The sequence below is a fragment of the Oppia nitens genome, unplaced genomic scaffold (assembly GCF_028296485.1).
Source record: "Oppia nitens isolate AA-2021 unplaced genomic scaffold, nextdenovo-longstitch-racon4-pilon3 scaffold11_pilon_pilon_pilon, whole genome shotgun sequence".
In the NCBI taxonomy this organism is placed as follows: domain Eukaryota; kingdom Metazoa; phylum Arthropoda; class Arachnida; order Sarcoptiformes; family Oppiidae; genus Oppia; species Oppia nitens.
This window is the reverse complement of record NW_026533190.1, coordinates 2,917,046-2,932,402: the sequence shown is the minus strand read 5'-3', so window position 1 is coordinate 2,932,402 and position 15,357 is coordinate 2,917,046. Positions and strand designations below refer to the sequence as shown.

Below are 15,357 nucleotides of genomic sequence, written 5' to 3'. Positions count from 1 at the left end.
TTGAATTATTTTTTTTATTGTTTATTGATTATAATGTTATTATATGTATTATAATTACCTTTGAAAAGTGATGCATATTAAATGCAAACCAGTCATAACAATAAAAACCAATTGTAGGCCCAGACAAGCGCTCAATTAATTGCATTATCTGTACATAAATCATAATTTAGTAGTAATTTTCTTTATTAATTACAATATATTTAACTACTTTACTGTATTTATATTTAAGTTTGTTATTTGTTTGTAATTTTTGTTACCTTAAACCCATATCCTTTAGTTACTTTAATGGTTATCAATAAACTGTAGAGTGAAATACTCAATCCGTGTATCTAATAATAATGGATGTGATAATTAAAATTGAAAATATTAGATACAAAATAGAAATTTTTTATTTATTTTTTAAAATTAAATTCAGATTACTTTATCCGAAAATTTTGCCGACGAATATATGGCCAAACAAATGACACAAATTTTATTTACAGCTATCAGACCGTTGCCAATACAGAACAGTAGGTTACCTCTTCCGAAAAAGGCTATATAGAGAAGCAATATGGTTGTGATTATTCAAAAATTTCAACAATAATTGTCTGAAGTGACACTTCCACTCATGAGTTATGTGATTGTCTATCTGTGCGAATCTCATACTCAGATAGTATTGGCTAAGATAGAGCAGACTATAGCTGATGCCTTGCATTGACGCGGCTACCCATGCGGCCAATGAGGTCAATACGAACCACACCAACGATACCGCAACGGTATAGTTGTAGTCTTGTTTTTGGATGGCAGTGATTGTATAATAGCCATAGATTAGTGAAAATAATAGCAACGCATTCAATGGGATCTGTTTGAGCATCAATTGGTAGGACAGTATGCATCGGTTGTTCATTTTTTGTAGGCTTTGTTTGTTAAGACTATGTTTGCAACCGGTTTGCAGACAATAAAGATCATTAAGAAACTCCAGGTTATGGCGTCTTTCAGCTGTAAATTAATTTTTTTTATTAATCAATGTTTAGCTTAAATATCATTTACTGGTAGTTTAGTAAAAACATATTGAATCGCAAACCTATTAAAAATATTGTCCGCATAGCCGATGCATTCAATGCAATCGACGCGAGCACTAAATTAAATAGCATCCGATTGCCGGTCATATAAAACGGATCGCCAATCAGCGGCCAAACTGTCGGTTTGTTGTTGTCGTCCACACGTCTATTGGCGTACTCTTCAAATGTAACCGAAAGTACGCCAATCAGTGGACTTTGCAGATATCGTTCAAATTGTTTCAATGTATCTATTTTTGTCGGTTTTGACTCTTTTAATAGCTTATAATAAGCTATCAAATAGTTGTAGATTGTTCCTATAGGTCGGTCAATCAGATGTACGTCCGCCAGCATATTGTATTGGCTGCAAACGCAAACAGGAGCTCAAACGGCACATCCAGATAAATCACTTATGTTTGCGGCCGTATCGGTGTTCAGTAATCGGATGTACGAAATCGTTTACACAGTTACAGTCGCTAAAGGATCACCACTATAGCCAACACACCGATGTCCGCTATCGATGTCTATTGACCGGTTGCCGGCAGCGGGCGTTCAACTGTCGCAAAAATTTACGATCACATCAACGCCGTCGTCATTTCGATGACACCAAATCTGGTGGTCAGACGTTTTCCCAGTGGATTAACAGCCTGAACGGCAATTGCGAAGTGGTTGATGGCAAGGATGACGACAATTTGTCATCGATTATGACTGGATTGGCCACCAGTGATGACCGACACAACGCCGCTGTATCGCTGCTCAAACGGAAACAATGTTTTCCCGCATTGTTGGCTAACAATTGCGTGAAATTTTTATTGTTTTATTGTTGAAATTTAAATTTTCTAAACAATTTGTCAGTTAAATTGAATTAATTGAACTTAAATTAATGTAATATCAGACACTAAACAATTCAAGACATCAATTATGGTTAAGAAAAGGATAATTTTAGACAATAATGAGAGACTTTGGACAGAAGACGTATCCAAATGGCAACCAAATCTGACATATGTTGAACAACTATCTGATGGTCGTACTATTTACCATCAGCCCGGTTGCGAGTGTCGGCCTATTGTTTCACCTCCACGTCCGCGACAGCCTTACAGAAGGCCATCCGAACTAATACCTGAAAGTGTAAGATCAGAGATAGATCTACAAAGAGTTAAACAAAATACATGTAGACCTTCTGAACCTTCTGAGAAGAATACCAGAGGTAAACTGTTCTCACAGTTAAGACACAAGAAAAAGGAATTAAATACTTCGACCGAAATTAAGAAAGATTCGACAAAAGTCAAGAAGTTGTCCAGCGATCCGAAGACATCAGTCAATAAAAAACCGGAACCTAAAATTGCAATGAAGACCAAACCAGTGATCGGCAAAATAAAATCACAGCCAAAATCGGAGCAAAGAAATGACGTGAAAAAATCAGCGGTTGAACCGATTAAACCGATTAAACCGATTAAACAGATTAAACCAATACAACCAATACAACCAATACAACCAATACAACCAATACAACCAATACAACCAATACAACCAATACAACCAATACAACCAATACAACCAATACAACCAATACAACCAATACAACCAATACAACCAATACAACCAATACAACCAATACAACCAATACAACCAATACAACCAATACAACCAATACAACCAATACAACCAATACAACCAATACAACCAATACAACCAATACAACCACAGACATGGATGCCTGAGGTTACTGATGAGCACAGACATGAGGAAGAAAAACAGTATTACAATCAAATAATATTACCGATTCGACGATCAGACTCAGAAGACTCGGATCAACAAAGAAGAATGAGAAGTGACGGCAAAGAATGTCGATGTGGTTGGCATACAAAAAGAAAGAATTTAAGAGTATATGGAAGAGATAAACTTATAGACAAAAGTCGTACCAATTCATGTCCTGCATTTAAAGTCCATCGAAGGACAGTAAGATCAAAAATGATCTGCAAATGTGGTGTCAAACATACAATCAAAAAACACAAATGTCGACAACCATCAGGAAATAAGCGCCGAAAGTACAGGCGATCGGCACACAAAAGACACTGATTTGCCACTGATTTACTGTTGCATCTCATGTCTGATCCAATGGTTGCTATTATTTGGCCATCTCATCAATGAATGGAGAAAACACTATATTTATGTTATTGTTAGTTGATTTACAGCAATCAATCAATCAATAAATATATCAATTTAATAATTTGTATTTTATTTAACATTAATAACTCAAATATTAGTATATTATATTAAATTTATAGAAATTTAAGTTTTATTTAATTTAGTATTATAAAAAATATACTGAATATTTATGAATTATCATTATTATAGTCATCAGGTTTAGAGGTTTAACTGGTTTTGATATTTAAATGGTTGAAACTGTCGATAATATCAGATGACTAATGTGTGTGTCTTTACTGGACTCACTTCTTCGGACGACTTCGTTTGCGAGAGACTGTTAACCGGTTATTATCTTTACTACACTTTTTGGTGCCATTACTTCTGGCCACTCCTATTAGATAGGATATTAAGGCAATGACGGCCACAATTACCAGACCTATGATCAGTATTGCTATAATCAATGGCAGCCATGACTTATTGTTAGCAACAGCTTCTTTGCGCGGATTTTCGCTAAATTCATAGGCCATTGGTTTAGCATCTAATCGACAATCAATTTCAATATTTTTATTGATACCCGAATTGCACTAAAGAAAACCCAACAACAAAAATACATAAAAATAATTTGTAAATCTATAGCGAATATAAAAATTAATTATAATTTAATTGCTAATAACTAACAGCAAATGATTTGAAACCATTTTCCGATGTCTGACAAGAGCTGATAATAGAGTTTTCAATAAAATATAGATTAAAACCATTGCTATAACCGGAACCAGTAATCATAATCAGCCGGTGCTCAGTGTAGACTCCGTTAGATATGAACCGTGGAATTCCTGATTCGGGTTTCATTTTATGGACAATTTCATTGGTCACTTCACGTGGTGTCTGGATATTGGAAAAGTCAAAACATTTCCATTTACCTATAAATCGGTCTTTTTCTTGTCGTTGACTATAAAAGCAAACAGTTATGTAGTTAAACAACGACACACTAAATGATGGATCAAATGATGTGCCAAAAGTGATATCCCATTTGGTTGTATTCAACAGTTTTCTTTGGTTTAAGTGAAGTGTATTGTTGTCACCGTTTATTTCAAACCAATCGATCACTGGTTTTTCAGACTAAACATACAGTATATATGAAACCATTTTATTATTAAATAATTTTTTTTGTTGAATTAATTATTTGTATTTTATTTTTATACCCTTAAGAATCCGTAAATCAGATTTGGTTTAATATCTTTTTTTCGATAAACAGTAAAAGCAGTTTTGTATCTTTTTTGTGATAACTTACTGTCCAAATGATGCCATTGATTGTCATTATCTAATAACAAACTGTTTGATCCGAAAGTTATCATTAATTTTGACTGTGATTCAGGCAAATATTTTCTCCAATTAAATGTAAAATCAATATTAAAATTATTGTTTTTAAATTGTCGACAAAATTGTTTAACATTTTGAGTTTGCTTAGCCCAAACAAACAGTATCGCTAAATAATAAATCAAAATTTAATTAAAAATATACATTTAATTTTAATGTTTTTTACAAAGTAAAAGTTATTAAAAAACATATTAATTAGTTTTTTGATACCTATATTAATCATCAATAATAGCAACAAAATTAACTTCATGTTTAATTATATTAATTATTTTTTTATTATCTCTACAGTTAGACAATATAAATACAATTTACAATTAAATTGACAATATTTTCAACAATTTGTTGTTTGTTTGAATGTGTTGTCTCGTATTGATTAAGTGTTTCTAATAATTAATTTATTTAAATTAAAAATTCCGTGAAAAATCAATTGTTTTAGTTTGTCATTACAAGTACATTGATATCTGTGTTAAAATAAAACAATGAATTATTTCATTTATATATTTGTTTTTGACATTTGTTTGATTCAACAAATAAAAGATACACCACTTCTTTGTCCAACAATTTCATTGTTTTATTTATTTATTATGAGTTATATTGTAAATAAATTAAAAATAATAATAATATATTTTATACATTAGATTAGTTTAGCATTAGGTTTTGAATTTATTGATGTTATTTTAATATTGGATTAAATGTTGGACTTGATTTGGGATTAAATTATTTTTAATAATTCTATGAAATATTTAAATGTAATAATAATTAAATGCTTTATTATAGGATTTTTATTAGTCCTAAAAATGTGAAAAATTTGTTAATTTATAAAAATAAACCGTTTATAATTGATAATTTCATGTCATATGATTAAATTCAACAAAAATTTCATTACTATTTTCATGATAGTTGTTATAACATTATTTATCTTATAATTTATACAGATGTTATAAAAACATTTATCTAAATTAATAAAATATAATAATAATAATAATACCTAACAAACTTATCATTTGAAATAACAAAATAAACAACATTATTAAATATTATTTATCTTGTAATATAATATATTAATATTGTAATCAATACTTAATTTTATTTAATACTTTCAACATTTTATGATATTTAAAGTTTATATTAAAATTTTTTTTTATTTATTATACCTTATAATAGTATTTAGGTATAATAGAAAATGTTTTGCATATTATTATAAATTGTGAAATATTTAAATAAAAACAATATTATAACTTATATTTTAGTTTATATGAATCTGTGTATAGCTATTACAATTGTTTGGGACAACAGTTATTATGGGATCAAATCATAGCAAACAGACCAACAGTATTAATAAATGGTAATTATTTAATATTACAAAATCAATTACAGTATTATCTATAATTTACTACATGGTCAATTATAATAAATTGTTTTAAAAAAATAACTAAAATTATAATTAAATTGTCAACAATTTTATCTATATTTTACTTTCAATTATTTATTACACATCGAGTACTGCAAACTGTATGCTAAGCAATAGATTCACAAATTATTTTAACAATTTTTTTTTTAAACAAATAGTTTTATGAATTGTATAATAAAATATTAAATTAGTTAAAAAAAATTATCAAATAGTTAGCTATTTTTTTTATAAAAAAAGAAGTTTTAATTAATCATTGAATGAAGTATCAACAAAATGAATAGAAAATTGATGTAAATTTTAATTTAATTTCAACTTATTTTTATAATAATATATAATAAAATCAAATTAAAATGTATTAATAATTTTATTACTGCCATATATTTTCAGTGATACTATCGCTAAACCGATTGTCCAAATACCACAACAACCACAACAACAATTAGTTGTTAACAATAGTCGCCAATTGGGTATATTCTGGGACATCGAGAACTGTGGTATACCGTCAAAGAAAACGGCTTCAAATGTGGTCAACAGTTTGCGCGTCAGTCTAAGCCGTTTGCATCCCGAGTGCTGTTTCGCCAAAGAATTTTACTGTGTATGCAATACTCATATACTGACCACTGACCACTTGGACGGTCTCAATAGGAACGGTGTGTTTGTTATTCACGTAAACGGCGGGTCAAAGAATGCGGCCGACGATCGGCTACAAGAGTTGATTGATATGTTTGCCGATAGAAACGCGGGCACCGATGCTCTTGCGGTCATTATAACATCGGACATTGATTTCGGCAAATCTATACGTAACGCACGGTTTAAGGGCCTGTATGTGGCGCTTATCCATCGGACACAATGTTCATCAGATCTCAAATTGTTGGCAAACGAGACACACAATTTTGATCAGTTGATTGATTGTGAAAGTCATCAAATCGGCCACAAATTAGTAAACCCTTGTATGTTATGCTAATCTATAAGTTTTAATAAATTTAATATACTGTATATATACCGGTATATATTGGATATCTAACTTTTTGTTTTATTTACACCTCCAGCTTATGTAGATATCAATGATTTGTTAAAGAAAATTATGCCCGAGTCTCGCATACTATTAAAGTATAATCAAATAGTGAATAATATTGACCAGAAACCGGTAACAGTCGATAATGATCACCATTTGTTTAATAACATCGATACGAATAAGTATAATGGACCGAAACACGAAAAGACCGGTTGGGTTGAAGTGCTGTATTCAAGATATGAGCCCCGATGGTGTGTCCTCAATGTGTCGGCCAGTACTATGTGTTTCTATCGGAACCCAATGGAGACCACCAAAAGTGCTAATTGTTTGCTAGCAATTTGTTTGGCCAATCAATTGATTATATATAACACTGATTTATGGGAATTTGTTATCCCAAGAGTTTTGGCCACAAATATTTCATTTCGCGAAAGTCCCTCAACAGTCGACAGTCCCGTCAGATGCCGAATCCCGAACTCAGTAGAGGCCAGTCAATGGTTAAATGCTATTCGATTGTTACCCGTCAAAGATGTTTCAATAGTATCCTGCTCAAATTTTATTTGGCAAAGTTATCTTAACAGTTATCCCATTAATAATAAACCAATTGTTCAGACAAATAGTACAACAAATTTAGTGAACAATCAAAATAAAAAACAAATAATACCGTCACAACCAACAGCACTACCAACACCATCATCAACAACATCAACAACAACTATAACAACAATGACAACAACAAAATCATTACAACCAAAAAATTCATCTAAAACTTCCAACACTAGAGTATCAGAAAGTTCGGGTCAATCGACAAATTCGGTAATACCTGTCAAACGTAACAACAAATACAGTACTATTAGTGACAATCGCAAGTCGATTGTGATAATGGAGGACAAGATGAGACAAAACAGGACATGGATTTCGACACTGCGAAGCCTTCTTCACACTTGGAACGACCGGTCGACTAATGGCAATCATATTGTGGATGTTCACGATTTGGGCAAACAATTGTCAATCGGACAGTTAGATAGTAATCTGGATGATCACGTTTTGCTGGTAATCGCTACAAATGCCGACACCTGTACGGCACTGGTCAATGCTGCCCGAGTCAGATGTCTGCGATGGAATAATTATCTATCAATTAAAAGCTATATCGATAGCAATTATTTATCACCCAATTGATCCTATAAGGAAGAGGTTAGTATAAGTGTAATGATTATAATAAATAAAAATAATCTAAATTATTATTATTAAAAAAAATCATAAAATTTAGTAATAACCTAGATAAATAATAATTTTAAAGTTTTTTAAACGTCATATTAATGATATTACATGTAACAGGTTATTAATTTTATAAAATATAATTATTGATTAACTATTCACTAAAATGTTTGTAATTATAAAAAAAAAACTGTATCAAACAATTTAAACTACCGCTAATTTATAATACTTTTATTATATTGAAGAATATATTGGGTCACAAAAATGCTATAAAAATATATTATATTTTAAAAAAAAAATGAATCAATTTTTTTGTAACTATCATATAAGTTCACAAAAAAAACACACACACACACACATATATAATTATACAGTATTAATACTATATGTAATTATAATACCAATATTTATTAATAAATTTAATTTGTATTTTTCAATAGTAATCCAATAGAAATATAATACAGTATTGAATATAACAATATTTTAGTATAAATTATATAAACTTAATAAACATTTTGTCAATTATTACAACGATTAAAAAAAATAAAATAAAATTAACTATTATTCGACTAAAAACCAATTTTAATCCTAAACTTTATATAACTTTTTATACCTAAATAACTTTTTTTCTGTTACTCACGAATAATCACGCAGTAGTTTAGTGTTTTGTAAGTCATGAATCAATTTTTATATTTTGTGACAAAAAAATATATGAAAATTCAATCGTTATTTATGTGTTAGAAAACTGTTTAAAACCCATAGAAAAACAATAATAACATTTGCTTTTATTCAATGCATTGTTTGCAATAATATTTTGAATTTATAACTAACGCAATAATGTTTACTAATTAATACAATCATATGCTTTATATATGATATATATTTTTAGTATCACTTTTAACTTAAATTAAAACAAAACTTTTGATTAAATTTTTCTTTTCTGTTAATTTCAACTCAAATAATATTTTCAAACATTTATTTCAATAAAGTTTTATATGATTTCAATCAATCAGTCATTCAATACATTCAGTGATTTTCAGAAATTTTATTTTTTTTAAAATATTAATTAATTGTCTAAAAAAATTTATTTTTGAATTTAAATTAATAAAATAAAAGCTATTTTAAAGTTTACCGACGGGTCTGTTATTGTTATCATCTGTTTTTCTGTTGTTGATTACCGACAAACAGCTCAAAGATGATCAACAGATTGCGACTCAAACAGACTATTATCCGCCGGTTTACTGTCGAGTTGGGCACCGACTCGGATGACGACTCAACGACGGCCACTAATGGCGACAAAAGTGGCGAACCATTCGGTCGTCGGCCGCGTCAATCATCGCCAGTCGACATAATAGATTTGGCCAGCGATGAACACGAGATTGACTTGTGTCTGGAGGCCATCAAACGTGACGATAATAGTAGTTGTATTGATGTCAAAGGATTTACCAATTATACGATTCACGTGAAAAACTATGGCCAACAAGTTGAACGATATGTGAATACTCGTAAAGGATTGGTGGCCATCAAAGATCGAGATTTGGATCAAGTAATCGATTGTAAGAATCTAACTGACATCGAGAAACTTGTCGATCAAATCAATCTGAACTCTACGGTCAATGAAGCGGTTAAACTGAAAAAGAAGAAGAAGAAGAAGCGGCAAACGATTGTTAAAAGCAATGGTCACGCGGACAACGGCACTGACAGATCAGTTGAAAACACTAAGTCTAGTGACAGTAGTAATGATAGTAGTAGTAGTAGTCATAAGGAAACATTAAATGGTAATAATATTGATGCTGACGATGAAAGAGAGCTTCAGGAGATCGGACGTCAACTGTTCAATGAAGGTGTCAACAGAATAAAGACTAAGAATAGCAATCAGTTTAAGTGTAAAGTCTGTGAATCGATATTCAAAGGATATCAGAAAGCCATGGCTCACATCTCCAGTGATGATCACTTAAAAGTATAGTAAACTTATCGGACATTTACTAAAGTATAATATCTAAATCATATACTTATCTAAATTAGATCAAATTTGGTGATAACTTGAAAGGAGTGGACGCTTTGCTGACCATTGACTCTGAAGATATCGGTGCGTACACACACACACACACACCAATTGGATGATAAAAATGTTACTTAATTATCCATTTGTTTATCACATATTTCAGGTGATGTTCGTATAGCTATTTTCCGTCGCCGGGAACTCAAGAAAATCAATACCGTAGACAAAGAGAGATTCCTTTCGCATGGTATCCGTCTTAAGGATGGTTATGGAAGAAAAGCGTATATTTGTTTGGTAAACAAAAAATGTTTAAATTTATTGTTAATAACTGATGTCTGACTGAATTATCACACAATTTGATAGACTTGTGATCTTAATTTTCGATCGCTCGGTGATGTCATTGAACACATGAATAGTATACCAACGATGATGACGACGGCGATGACGACTACGACACCTAACATTGCTGTTGACATTTCATCAACAAAACCGAAATCATTATCGCAGTCAAGTCTAAGCAATCAAACGTCTAGTTTGAATAAAATTGATCAACGATTACAAGATTATGGGATTGTGGTTAACAATAATGATAACAATTATTATTGTAATTATTGTAAATTATATTTTGAATGCCGAAAGCATGCATTCAAGCATTCCGGTGATCCCCGACATAAAATGGTAAACATTTTATTACTATTAAAAAAATTATTGCTATTTAAACCCATATTACAGGTAATTATAAATCGTTTATATTTTTTAAGATACAAAATGTCAAAACCTCTGATACTGAAGATATCGGTGACGGTTATAGTAATTCATCGAAACTCGAGCACAATTCACAATTTTTAATGGACACCGACCGATACAGTTAGTGAATTAAAATGATTTTTTTAAAAATGATTTATTTCATTAAATTTTTTTTTGTTAAAATAAATTTTAGACGATTTTGATGTGGATTTTTGGCGAAGAGATTATCTCAAAACGATTCCGATGGACACAAAAATTCAATTGACAACTGAAGGCATCCGTCTGAGAGATGGTATCGGTGCCAATGCTTTCTATTGTCAGGTATTTTGAACTATTTTGAATTATTATTATTTTTATAACATAATTATTACCAAAATTATTATTAATATTGATTAGAAATGCGAGCAATCGATCGACAAATATGAGGAAATTAAATCACACATTAAATCATTATTTCATACAATGGCTTAATTTTTTTACACAAATCTATTATATTTGATGATTTTTTTATTGTGTATTTATTTATTAATTAATTTTTTGTGTTATATTAATGACTGATATTATTAAAATTAATCAATTTAATATGAAACTAATTTATTATATAATTTTTAAATATACAGTACAAATATTTAAAATAAAATAAAACATATTCAATAAATTTAATAAATTACATTATACATTATACTTAGTGTTGGTAATTTTTCGCAATTAAAATATTACGCTTTAACTATGTATTAAAAATAGCAAACACAACATTTTAATCTAATTAAATTGTATTAAAATTTAGAAAAATTTCAAAAAAATTATTAATATCACATTAATTTATTGTTTCATATACTGTATATTTTTAATACATTAATGTTTTATTAAATTGATGACTGATATTATTAAAATTGATATATATATATATATATAATATGAAACTAATTTATATAATTTTAAAGTATACAGTACAAATATTAAAAAATATATTATTGAACATTCAATGAACAATAATAAATAACATTATATACAGTACATCCATATATTCATTAATCCAATTCTATTATTTGACAGTCATTTTCAGTTTTGATTTTAATATCCATTACAGTTTGATTAGCACTTGAAGGCATCGGTGGATCAGTTGGTTGTTTTGAGTAGTATTTGATTAGATTATCTTTTAATGACTCAATTATTGTGACAACAGCTGCGGCGTCGTATTCATTAAACACTTTTCCATCTAAAAGTCTCGACAATCGGGTCAGCAGTTCCTCATCAGTTAAAACATTTTGACCACTAATCACCTCTTCTTTTATCTCATTAAAACTAAAAGTTTCATAACTGTTGGACTCATCTTTTATGTCATCCATAAGCTGTTCCTGTTTAATATCAATGACTGGATTCTCTTCTTTGATTTTTATGAGTTGTTCTTCATTAATATCCATTTGCTGTTCAACTATAGTATCCATATGTTGTTCATTACTAGACTGGTGTTGACTGTATTGTGATAACTGAGAACCTGGTCGGTGACCACCGTTGCTATCATCTGAACTGTAACTTCTCTTCCTCGACCTAATCAACGCTGCATTTGAATCATTGAAATCTCTTTTGGGAAAACCGCAGCCATAGTTTCGCTCTAATCTATCGATTTCTTTCTTTAACAGTTCCGATGATTTCAGCGATACCTCGTTTTTATTGATCTCTTGAAATATTTCATTATTTGGTGTCAACTTTTTCTACAAAAAAAAAAGATTATTATTATTATTATTACTTTTGTTTCTGAAATATTAATTAACACAAATAATTACCAAAATTTTATAATGATGTAAATAAGAGCTCAAATGCTGAAACATTTGATAGATATCGTTATTATAATCACAAAGAGTGCACTCATATTGAAGTTGTTTGGATGTCTCGTTAAACAATTCACTGATAAACTTTAGGCCAATTAACGGTTGATCCGTTTGAACCAATAGGTCATTAAATTTTGTAGGATTTTCTTCAATTTTCATATGAGATTCACTTTGAAAATGTTCTTCAATTGCGGTAAAAGAATCGATTAATTTCTGACAAAACTATTTTAATAATTAGAAAAAATATGATTTAATGACAAACTAAAAAAAAAAATAAAGTAGTTTTTTATATATCAATCTTACCCTACAATAGTATCGTTGGCCTCCAAAATATTTGATACCTCTTTTAAAATAAAAATGTTTTATTACAATTGGTATTGTATTTAATAAATCCAATTCAAATGCTAGAAAAATTTAGATAAATAATCAAAAAGTTAAATTCAATATTTCAATAAAATTAAAATCATTAAAATCATACCAATTAATGGATCGTTGGTTTCTGTAATGTTTTTCATCATAAATCTAGTGTTTAAACCTTTTTGACTAATATTTACATTTGTTATTAACTATACAATAAAAGTCAAGAATAGGATATATAATTAAAGAAAAAATTCATCAAATTGTAAAACAATTATCAAATAAAACCAACTTTTTTATGTGCAGACTCGTCAACATGCCTTTCCATCGACTCGTATGTTGTATAGTATTGATCACAGAAACAACAGTAGAAGATTGCTCGGCCATCACTTTCCAGAGTTTGGATTATTTTATGCGACTCAAAGCCGGCCAACAAAATGTCATTTTTGATGAAAAAATTAATATCTTGAATGAGTTGTTTGGGTGATAGTGAACCAATTGATGGTGGGGTATGCGGTGATTTGATGTCATCCTCTTTCGGTGGTGAATGTGCTGAATGACTTGTGGGCGTTGTAGCGGAACTTTTATCTAATTTCTTATCACTGGCCTTTTTAATGACACTCTTGCCATAAATGGCTAACATTCCAGTTAAGAGGTCGAGTACTTCGGGTTCCGAACAGTTATCGAGTTCGTAGCCATGATTTTTCTGTAGACATAAAAAATACTTATCAATTAGTTGTTACAAATTTCTCACTAAAAATAACACAAGAAATGGATAAATTATTTACCAGAAGAGTAACTCTGTGTTTAAAACTCTGGATGTGTCCAAACATTTTGTGCGAATCACAATCAAACCAATTGCATAGTTCGCACTCATAGACAATCATACCATCGATTTCATCTTCACTGATATAATTAAGACAAACATTAATGGTTTCGTCTTCAGCTTTAGCTATCAAATCATCTAATGATTGCTTTGGTTTTTGTCTCTTCAATAAATGACTTTCGGTTGATAAATGTCTATCAATTTCCTTATATTTTTCAATAGTTTGTTTGCAAAACTAATTGAAAATGTTAACCAAAAAATAAACAATAATAATAATCAATTAAAATAAACATTAGGTAACAAACATATCAACAAACAAACCTCACAGTAGTAAGCATTTGGTGGCTTTATATCCATGAGTCGGATGCCGTTTCTGAAGTAATAGAGTTTCAGATGAAATGGCATTCGAGATAACTGTTTGTAAATCATTTTCGCTACTGTTTTGTCAAACAAAACAAACAACAAATAATTACTTCAAATCATCCAATAGTTAACAAATCATTTAATAAAAAATCCGTTAGACTTACCATCTTTAGGTTTCTCTTCATTAGAGACAACGACAAACTCTTTATCTAAACCTCGAGAAAGTGATATACCATTCAAAACGTTCTGCATTTATGAGATAAATATTGTCAACTCAGATGATATGAATCAACAAAGAAAAACTTACCCTAAGATGAATAGCTGTGTCTAAATGCTGTTGAATGAGATCAAAGTCGTTGATATACTGATGACAGTAATAACAATAATAGATTTGATGGTCATTATCATCGAGTGTACAGACAATACCATCGCTTTTATATTGATTAACAACAAAGTCGACAAACTTTTTGCTATCACTATGTTTATCATCGGTTCTCTTAGTGCTTACTTTCGGCTCTTTGCCGGTGGTCACTTGTTGGCCATTACCATCGCTATCTGCACCGGCGGTCACTTTATCAGCAGATTTGGATCCGATTGACAGTTGAACTGTAAAACTGTTAAACTTATCGTTTGGTGTAATAAATGTGGCGTCAGTTTTGATGATACTGTTGAAGTCGATGCCATTGTCATTGGATGTCGAAGACATTGTTGTTCTCTGTCCGAAATCACCGTACAGTTGGTCACAATTGGTGGTCACTTAATAAGACACTTGAATTGAATTGAATTTTAATGAAGACATCAATTAATTAATATTAACTGTCATTTCGATACACAATTGCAATGTTATTCAAAAACAAAACAAAAAATCATTCATTCAATTGCATCACTTGTAATCAATATATAACGTAACGCTTTAATCACTAAATAGGGAACTAATTACTCATACTATTGAAACCAATACCAAACATCTATAATAGGGATCTATTATTGGCTACATTTGTGTCACGTATTTGTGTAAAACATAAGT

The 15,357-nt window shown here is 30.0% G+C and overlaps 4 protein-coding genes across 5 annotated transcripts; 1 reads left to right on the top strand and 3 right to left on the bottom strand.

Annotated features, from left to right (window-relative positions):
• Positions 1-269: 269 nt before the first annotated feature.
• Positions 270-1,818, bottom strand: LOC128952395 (uncharacterized). Its single transcript, XM_054297793.1, has 3 exons — positions 1,064-1,818; positions 421-978; positions 270-329 (listed from the first exon to the last, which is right to left on the bottom strand). Exons 1-2 carry the CDS (start codon positions 1,389-1,391, stop codon positions 515-517), a joined length of 792 nt encoding a protein of 263 aa, XP_054153768.1. The 5' UTR covers positions 1,392-1,818; the 3' UTR covers positions 270-329; positions 421-514.
• A 1,669-nt stretch (positions 1,819-3,487) lies between these two features.
• Positions 3,488-4,540, bottom strand: LOC128951893 (uncharacterized). Its single transcript, XM_054297193.1, has 3 exons — positions 4,388-4,540; positions 3,864-4,304; positions 3,488-3,769 (listed from the first exon to the last, which is right to left on the bottom strand). Exons 1-3 carry the CDS (start codon positions 4,538-4,540, stop codon positions 3,488-3,490), a joined length of 876 nt encoding a protein of 291 aa, XP_054153168.1.
• Positions 4,541-5,854: 1,314 nt separating this feature from the next.
• On the top strand, positions 5,855-8,175 carry LOC128952171 (uncharacterized). Of its 2 annotated transcripts, none has more exons than XM_054297520.1 (3): positions 5,855-5,907; positions 6,361-6,923; positions 7,023-8,175. In XM_054297520.1, exons 1-3 carry the CDS (start codon positions 5,864-5,866, stop codon positions 8,162-8,164), a joined length of 1,749 nt encoding a protein of 582 aa, XP_054153495.1. In that variant the 5' UTR covers positions 5,855-5,863; the 3' UTR covers positions 8,165-8,175. The 2 variants fall into 2 exon arrangements, with proteins under 2 accessions (XP_054153495.1, XP_054153502.1); XM_054297527.1 differs by lacking the exon at positions 5,855-5,907 and adding an exon at positions 6,224-6,263.
• A 3,808-nt stretch (positions 8,176-11,983) lies between these two features.
• On the bottom strand, positions 11,984-15,210 carry LOC128951883 (uncharacterized). The gene is made up of 9 exons (XM_054297181.1): positions 14,638-15,210; positions 14,495-14,576; positions 14,289-14,404; positions 13,930-14,202; positions 13,434-13,847; positions 13,263-13,350; positions 13,088-13,188; positions 12,740-13,006; positions 11,984-12,667 (listed from the first exon to the last, which is right to left on the bottom strand). The coding sequence occupies exons 1-9, from the start codon at positions 15,034-15,036 to the stop codon at positions 11,984-11,986; spliced, it is 2,424 nt and encodes an 807-aa protein (XP_054153156.1). The 5' UTR covers positions 15,037-15,210.
• Between the last annotated feature and the right edge of the window lie 147 nt (positions 15,211-15,357).

Excerpts from the sequence above, each read along its gene's own strand:
- LOC128952395 (XM_054297793.1), bottom strand. The coding sequence starts at position 1,391 with ATGCTGGCGGACGTACATCTGATTGACCGACCTATAGGAACAATCTAC. Across the intron at positions 979-1,063 it reads GCGGACAATATTTTTAATAG|CTGAAAGACGCCATAACCTG; the intron begins GTTTGCGATTCA and ends ATTAATTTACAG.
- LOC128952171 (XM_054297520.1), top strand. The coding sequence starts at position 5,864 with ATGGGATCAAATCATAGCAAACAGACCAACAGTATTAATAAATG. Across the intron at positions 5,908-6,360 it reads ACCAACAGTATTAATAAATG|TGATACTATCGCTAAACCGA; the intron begins GTAATTATTTAA and ends ATATATTTTCAG. Across the intron at positions 6,924-7,022 it reads CCACAAATTAGTAAACCCTT|CTTATGTAGATATCAATGAT; the intron begins GTATGTTATGCT and ends TTACACCTCCAG.
- LOC128951883 (XM_054297181.1), bottom strand. The coding sequence starts at position 15,036 with ATGTCTTCGACATCCAATGACAATGGCATCGACTTCAACAGTATCATC. Across the intron at positions 13,351-13,433 it reads ACGAGTCTGCACATAAAAAA|TTAATAACAAATGTAAATAT; the intron begins GTTGGTTTTATT and ends TTTATTGTATAG. Across the intron at positions 13,007-13,087 it reads GCCAACGATACTATTGTAGG|TTTTGTCAGAAATTAATCGA; the intron begins GTAAGATTGATA and ends TTATTAAAATAG.
- LOC128951893 (XM_054297193.1), bottom strand. The coding sequence starts at position 4,540 with ATGATAACTTTCGGATCAAACAGTTTGTTATTAGATAATGACAATCAA. Across the intron at positions 4,305-4,387 it reads TGATTTACGGATTCTTAAGG|TCTGAAAAACCAGTGATCGA; the intron begins GTATAAAAATAA and ends CTGTATGTTTAG. Across the intron at positions 3,770-3,863 it reads ATGGTTTCAAATCATTTGCT|TGCAATTCGGGTATCAATAA; the intron begins GTTAGTTATTAG and ends GGTTTTCTTTAG.